The sequence below is a fragment of the Notolepis coatsorum genome, assembly GCF_963971535.1.
Source record: "Notolepis coatsorum genome assembly, chromosome: 12".
NCBI lineage: Eukaryota > Metazoa > Chordata > Actinopteri > Aulopiformes > Paralepididae > Notolepis > Notolepis coatsorum.
Genome location: NC_140176.1, coordinates 70149880 through 70158502, shown reverse-complemented (window position 1 = coordinate 70158502; position 8623 = coordinate 70149880). Strand labels below are relative to the sequence as shown.

General features: G+C 42.8%; 1 protein-coding gene across 1 annotated transcript in view; it reads left to right on the top strand.

The window, feature by feature from the left end:
• The first annotated feature begins 7608 nt into the window (after positions 1 to 7608).
• The window catches only part of sh3kbp1 (SH3-domain kinase binding protein 1), a 107591-nt gene continuing 106576 nt past the window's right edge, over positions 7609 to 8623 (top strand). Inside the window, 1 exon segment of the mRNA XM_084326338.1 lies at positions 7609 to 7912. Coding sequence (XP_084182464.1) covers positions 7909 to 7912 — 4 coding nt within the window. The 5' untranslated portion in view covers positions 7609 to 7908.

The following is an 8623-nucleotide window of genomic DNA, read 5'->3' as shown; positions in this document are numbered from 1 at the left end:
TTGGTATACAGCAAATTTGGATTCAGCACCCCCTAATACCCCTAGAAATGTTGTGTACCAAAAATAAACACGAAATGCCTTCAGCACTTTATACAAGCACATTTTCTGAAATTCTGCCTAGTCTATCATTTGTAAGTCCCTTTTGGATGAAAGCGTTCAGCTAAATGTATCAATCAAACTAGTGCATGGTACTCTAGACAGCGCCAGGGTACAAACAGACTCTACTCATTAGTCCCTGCGGTCACCGTTATATTTCTTTTAATTATTCATTGCGATTTCTCTACTATTGTGTCCTTGTGTCTGATACGTAAATGGTTACCGCTTGCTGTACCATAAACTGCCCCTTGGGGTCAATAAAGAGCAACTTGACCTAGATACTACTAAGACAGTAGTATGGAGTACATAGTAAAAAAATCATTTCAAATTGTGTTATTATAGGCCTACTTTACTGTCTTTATATTCATGCTATAAATACTTTCAGGTAAACATGCACAACCTTTCCGTCCAGAACTAGAGCGACTGCCTTGCACCGGTCAGAAAACAATTATGAACTGAGTGAACAATGAATACCATCAAAAACTTTCTGTCGCAGCGGGTGGAACGTACAGCTAATGCGCTGGAGTCAGAAGTGAGAGTGTCTTGTGTGTGTGTGATTGATTGATTGATTGAAAACTTTATTAACAGATTGCAAAATGGGTACAATACAGCACGGCTCAATACATACAATAGACCTATCTCTATAAACTTTGTTTTTCCGAGGTAAGCGACAGTTGTGATTGAAGGATCAAGAAAAGAGGGCAGGGTTTGAGATAGGTCAATTGTTAAGGGGATGCAGACCAGAGAAAGAATTTCGTCTTGTTTACATCAGTGTCCCCCATTTTCAATTCATAATGACATTTATGACATACACAACATAGATATACAGATATAAAAATCGAATCATCTAATATAAACATGACATTTATGACATACATGACAAATATACAGTACTGTTTGGGGAAAGTTATGTGAACACAGAAGAGCAGAGCTCGTGATAACGGCTGCAGTGGCTACTTTTGAGTTTTATATTGTTAAAATAATGTGTGAGCAAAAAATAAAAGAACAATACATTTTTATGAAGTATACTCATATGTACAAGCCTGTTTGTAGAACTGCCCTGTGTTGTTGACCAAGCTAAACCCTATGGGAACATGAGAGGCTCAGTATTGCACTACTGACTTATTTGCTGCTATGTTTCAATATTATAATTATAATAATACCTATCCATCAAATTGATCAATCATCAATGCCTCCTGTCCTTATGACCCCAGGCCTCAGTCAGATTGGACGCTAGTCTGCTGCGCGTCTGTCCTCTGTCCGCTTGCCATGTTTCATACTCTGTATGTATCCAGCTCTCATGACTGCAAATCTGCACTTGCTTAGTTAATATGTTGGTACATTATGCTTCCTTATCAGTAATTTGTTATACATTTCTTGAAATTACCAGTAGCCGTATATCGCTTTTTATATGTAGGGTAAACCGGGGAAATACGTCCCCCTTAAGAACAAAGTATATTATCTATTAAAATATATATCATTTGAATATGAATATAATATGTACAAAAGAGGTATGCTTAAGTAAACACATTTAGAGGGTAATTAAATCATAACAGACTACAACTTTGTTATTATAAAACTAAAGGTAAAATGTTAAACGTCTTCCCTCAAAAGTCCTCCTGTTACACTTTCATGGAATGTTATTTTTTGTTCAAACATAATAGATCACTCTCCCTTTGATATTCACATTACCAATAAAAAAGGCTGATCTACATGCTTTTAAAAACTCTAAAATGAGTTGGATGCTATTCAACGATTAGAAAAATCATGATCTGAAATTTTATTTGAGTCCATATAGTGGTCATGGGGTAAAGTATTATCTCGGGGGCCATCTTACCCCGGTTTACCCTTACCCGGGTTTACCCTTACTTGCATACCTGCTCTGACTTGATATTTACACACATGCGCTCTCACGCTACTCCGTATATAGCTGTCTGTGACTTGTGGTTGTGAACTATATTTGTCATAGCATAAACTATGTATATTATGTGGTTGTGTCTGTGGTTTAGTTGTTTTATTACCTATATTTATTGTCCTTCTATTACCCTGCTCATAGCTGTACCTCCCCTCCTCCTTCCCCCTTCCCGCATGCTGCTATGACGCCTGTTTTTTCCAGAGGGGATCAATAAAGGAATATGTTATCTTATCTCTTATCTTAAGTGAACTTTAGTGTCCAGTAATGCACAAGTCATACTGAATAAAACAAGTAGCATGCATGAGATAAATTGGGGGGAGTCTGGGGGGAGTTTATATATGGTGACAGACAGTTGTTATGTTCTTTATCTTCAAAAAGCTGTAGTCGGGAAGATAAAGGCCTGCACTCAGAAAAGATAACCTTCAGACTTACTTTGTTTTAAGATTTTCCGATTTTAAAAGAAAATCTAATTGAGATAAAAAGCCCATTTTCAAAAGCTGTACTAGTACCTCCCAGAGTAAAGTGAAGTGGTTGCCCGCACGCTGCCCGCGTGAGCTTGGGCCTGGGCCCTGGGCCTTTCCTGCTGTATGCCGTGCTGTCATGCAAGTTCCTTGATAGAGGGCATTCTGTTTTAAGATGGATCTCGCCGTCTTCACCCAGCCATGGCGACATCTATTGGTGATAAGTGGTCATTGCTGTTTTGCACTGTATTGACTTGCTTTCCCTCTTGAAAGTTCAAGTTTCTTTATTATTTGTCATACAGAAATACATATTGCATCTTTCTGTTTCGCTCCTGAGAGTGTGCTAGATAATAATAAGATAGTATAAATAAGTATAATAAGTCAAAAATAGAAAGTCAAGTCAAGTAAACACAAGTGTAAACAACAATTGTTCAGTATCAGTATACCTCTATATACAGTATGTACATCTGGTACAAAAATGGTGAGGTATAGCTTAGCTTGTGGTGCCACCGATGTGGTGGTGAGGTGCAATAAGGAATAAGGAATGAGAGATGTGCAATTCCCTTACCAATAATATAAATAGTGTAAAGTGTGATAAAGTGGGTGCTACAGTGTGTTGTTTATTTAAAGTGTGTGTGCTGTGGGTGTGTTGCTGGCCTGTTATAAAGGTCATGCTAACTACTGAGTTAGTCTTCTATTAATTCCAAAATTACTGCTGTTGCTGCTGGTGATGCAAAACAAATAACTTCCTGTGTGTCGGAGGATTTTCTATATGTCATACCAGACACCAGTGTTTAGAACAGTCAAGAACAGCAAATGTAGGTAGAATCACTATTGTGTTATATCTGTTTGCAAAATTTACATTTATTTATCTGAATATGTTTGAGATTATTATTTTAACTTAAATATACCTTGGTCATAGTACAAGGGTTATCAACGTCTTTGGTCAGTTGAACCCACGATCTAATTGGCCACTGACGTTTCTCGCCAATCGCGTTACGCCTATTTCTGCCTCTAATAGCCTGCTAGCTAGCTAACGCCTATTTCTATCACTGGTTAAGCTTGGCGACTCTTTCGAAGTTGGTTAAGGTTAGAGTTTGGAATCAGGGCTGGTGGTCTATCGCCCTGCTCTAAGACAAACTCTACCCTTAACCAACTTCGAAAGAGTCGCCAAGCTTAACCAGTGATAGAACTAGGCGTCACGCGATTGGCGCTGAGAGAAAGGTCAGTGGCCAATCAGATTGCAGAACCCGAACGCGGAACTGAATGTGGGTTGGTAAAAATCTACACGCCAGAGCCGCAGAGCCCCGGCTTGTACTGTGTTGTTTCCGGTAAAACCCGGAAGTAGTCAGTTTGTGCTGTTTATTTTTAACCCTAACCCTAACCCGCAACACGGAACACAGAAATGCAAATGCTGTCGAGTCCTCACTGCTTGTAAAAATAAACAGCACAAACAGACTACTTCCGGGTTTTACAGGAAACAACACACAGTACAAGCCCCGACACACAGTCACACACAGTACAAGCCAGGCTCTGCGGCTCTGCAGATATATTGCACCTGAGGGTGCTTTCTCACTCACCATTCCGGTCCGTACCGTCCTCATTCCGGGTAGGGTGCGAACTCGGTGCAAACCCCCCCCCCCCCTCTCCCCCCTCTAGTTTGTGTACACACTTCAGTCTTGGTTCGCTCCGGGTTCTGTTTACGGTTTGCGTTTTGAGCGTCTAAGCTTGCCGTAGGCCAGTGCTTCTCAAACTTTTTCTGTCAAGCCCCCCTTTGGCGGACCAAAATATTTTGGGCCCCCCCCCTCGCCCCAACAAAATAGTCATGAAATGGGCCATGTTTAAATTGATTGAAATAACACCAATATCGTGACCTTTCAAATTGGCCCTATATTTTGTTTTCAGAGCTGTCATGGGTGAAAAGCCAGCTTCACACAGATACTGTATGTGGTGCTGAATGGTATCAACACCTTAACTGCTGCATCATGAGATACTTGGTGGGCCATGAGATGAGATGATTAGTACTCAGCACCACACTCTGAAACTAGCTCTCTAGGTGGTATCAGATGAGATTTCAAAGAGTTCTTCCAAGAGTTTGGATGGAGATGTGTCAGGAAGCTTTGTCTCAATGTTGTCTGTAAAGTTTTTTTTTATCCAGAGTAACTTGGTGATCCTTTTCTGTGTTTTATTAAATAATGATTTTCAGATTTTGAGAAATGGTATTTTCATGGAGAACAGTGCAGCTGCAACAGATAGCACTTTAGTGATACTTTTCTGTAATAAAAAAAAACAAAAACAAAAACGTTTTTTTTATTTTTATTTTTTTTTAATAAATCTCAAGGCCCCCCCTGTCATGCCTCTGCGCCCCCCCTGGGGGGCGCGCCCCCCACTTTGAGAAACACTGCCGTAGGCGATGATGTCACGCTCGAAACTATAAACACAGGAAGACACGGCGGTGGAGACTGGATGCTGATATAAAATAAACAAATAACCAATAAATATGAAGTTATATTTGAACCTCTGTTGTCAAGCCTTGTCAATATAACCCACCCCCCTTTTCTCACAAATGGAACTGGTGTTGTGGCGTCCGCGTTTAAGCGTTTTGCAGGGTTAATGATGACGCTAAGCTAACGGCTAATGCTAGTTAGCTACTAGTAACATTGCTCGCATCAATTATATTGAATGTCATTGATCTACCGGTCGATCACGGCCGACTGGTTGGGCAGTTGGGCACCACTGGTCTATAGAAATAAATGCATTCGAACAAGAAAGTATAGTAGACATATAGCTATGGCAAAAAAAGTTACCAGGCTTAATGCGAGCCAGGGAAGTCTTTACCCCCTTCCGTGACTGCTATGTGCAAGCCAGGGGCTTTATATCTGATATATTTCGAAGATATATAGAAGATATAAATATCGTTTTAGTGGGTATTGTCCAGTTGTTGCTGTGTGTTTTTATCTGCCCACAATTCAAGCAAGTAATGACGTTGTGTGTGTCACTGGCGCGCACCCAGAACCACCTATTTCAAGCGTCCCAGGTTCAGCGGGGGGTAGTACGAATCAGCGCCGCTTCGCACCCAAAAGGGGTGTGTCCGTCTGAGTGAGAACACTCCCCCCCCGTCCCCGGGGGCGCTGATTCGACCCCGAATGGTGAGTGAGAAAGGCCCCTGAGACTCGTCAGGTCATCACCAGCTCTGATGCGGTTCCTGCCACTCACTGTCCGAGTGGTGCTATACCTACCTAGGTACGAGGACGTAACCTATACCTTGCTGCTCTGTCTGATTCCCTGCCTTGTTCTAACCTCTGTCTCCCTGACTGTGCCCAAGACCATCTGCTGCCGGCCTACGTTGTCTCACGAGACCCCGCCCGCCAGGACGTTCATGTAGAGCACGAGGAGTGCTCCTGCTCGCACCTGTCGAACATTCCTGTTTGCTAACCCTGTCTGCATGGCACCTATTGGAAACATTAAACAACCTAAACCGCTCCATTCTCTCTCCCTTGTGTTCTGCACTTGGGCTCCAGTTTAACGCTACCCTAACAGAATATTCCTATGACCCCAGAGTTGAAAACATGTGAAAATAATAATAATAATAATAATAATAATAATAATAATAATAATAATAATAATAATAATAATAATAATAATAATAATAATAATAATAATAATAATAATAATAATAATAATAATAATAATAATAATAATAATAATAATAATAATAATAAAACACATGAAAATAGATAAACAATTTCACAGCAGTTATTTTGCCATTTCATAGATGGATAAACACAACGGTAACTAATAACCATACTATTGGGTCCACTCCATGTAGGTGTACCAGGGCCCTGGTGCTGTGCATGTCGGCTCACATACGGCTCACATGGCACACCTGAATGGAACAGACCCATTATTGAAGTCATTAGCTACCGTTGTGCTTCCCCATCTATATAACCAGTCAAAATGTCTGCTGTGGAAAAGGTGTATTGTGTTCTCATATTGCGCTGATGACACGTGGTACTGACTGCATAAACAATGTTTCATCCCTCAGAGTGACGCAAACCAGGCTGCTCTTGTTAGTTGGTCAATGACAGTGGTGTTTGCTGCACTGCTTCAACCGTGTCTTCTGTGCCGTTCAAAAGCAGTGGAAGTAGTTTTTTTTTCAACCTGTACTACACGCTAACCACTGTGTTTATCTGCTGAGCTTTCAGTCCTGTAGCGAAACCATTGTTTGATCAGGGGAAACCACACCGAGTCAAGGCATAAGGGATACGAATAGGCTACACCACAAGATAGTAATAATAATAACCTATTATATACTATATTGTAATAAATAAATTATATGTATGTATGTTCAATCAGTATACATAATAGCAGCTTTTCAGATATTATTAGATATATCAGATATTATTATGATTTCAGAATATTTTTTGGCGGGTGGGATGGGCGGGGGGGGGGGGGGGGGGGCAATTTCACATCAACAGTCACAGAAATCCTGGTGTAGCATAAACCATCCAAATACAGTTCATAATAAAAATCGAAATCGAATTGCTCGTCCCTCTCTCCCCTGTATCCCCTCCTATGCTGTACCTTTCTGCTGTCCCCAGCACATTCTCTATCCTGCACCCACAACAAAACCACAGGGCTTAGCATCAGCCATTAGGGGGGACGTCCCATATCGGCTCCCACCAAAAAACTCCCAGTTGATTGTGTGTGTGTGTGGGTGTGTGTGTGTGTGTGTGTGTGTGTGTGTGTGACTGTGTGTGTGTGTGTGTGTGTGTAGAGAGAGAGAGAGAGAGAGAGAGAGAGAGAGAGAGAGAGAGAGAGAGAGAGAGAGAGAGGAGGGGGGGGGGTTGGTTGGGGTCAGCAAAGGTTGGCACTTGGCAGCACCCAGACAATATAGACATCCTCGGGACAAATACCAGAAAATGAATCTGCCTATCTCTCTGTTCAATCTTTATATAATTTGCTGAAGTACCATAATCGTTCACGACGCACTAATTTGGGGGTAATTTGACATCTCGCGAGATTTGTATTGTATGCTATAGGTGCGACGACGCTGCCAGTTCTCACACACGCACACGCACGCGCACACACACACACACACCGAGGGAGAGAGAGAGAGAGAGAGAGACAGACACAGAGAGAGACACACAGAGAGAGAGAGAAAAGCACAGCGCTTTTCTGAACATCAGCGGTTTTCCGTTTTCTGGGCACTCGCTCAGCCTCTTCTTTCGTGTCACCGAGAGGAACAAACGGAAGGAGGAATATGGTTACATCGCACGCCCCTCCCGCTCCAGCGCTGTAGCGGATCTCTTGTGCGGGCGGCGGCTGGGGTTCGGTCCGGGTTAATTAAACCCTCAGAAAGCCACCGGATTCCTGCCTTTCCCGTCATAGATACACCGTCTTCTTCAGCACTACCGGCGCAATCGAGGGGTATCAATGGGTAAGATGTGACATTTTTATTCTGGGACATAATACCTAAAATAGCCTCTATAGCTGCCTACCGGGCACTCGGTCTGCGCATCTGGATGGTGGGACGCGCCCGGTCGGTCCAGATGCGCTTGGTGGTTCAACCCCCTGACGTCGCTCATATAGCAGGGGCTCTGCAGGCCGGGGGCTGGGGGCAGTATTCTAAACGTCTCCTCCGACCCCCCCCTCAGATTATAAAATGCTGTGGGTGTGTGTCTGTCGCGCAACCGAGAGTGTAACCTAACCTATAGAGCCACAAAGCATAGAGTTACACATTGATGAGTTACAGATGTTGACACGTTTGCATTCGCTCCATTATCATTCTGTGTTTCAGTGTGTGTGTGTGTGTGTGTGTGTGTGTGTGTGTGTGTGTGTGTGTGTCTGTGTGTGTGTGTGTGTGTGCGTGCATGTGCGTGGGCGCGTGTGAAACGAGTATAGGTCTGCCTGGCTATATCGCAATCTTTAGGAATCCGTTATCTGCCTCTCGCCATCGCCATCTCCCCGAGTCCCCTGCCAGGGCGCATCACACGGTGCATGACGCGCCCGAGGGAGAGAGGGGGCATATTATATCCTTTTCCCCTCCTTTGATGGTCTATCCCCAGGCCTTTATGCTGCCTATACAGTCCTTTATTTGAGCGGGATTTATCTATATCAGGATAACCGTCTCTCGGGGAGGGAGAGTGCA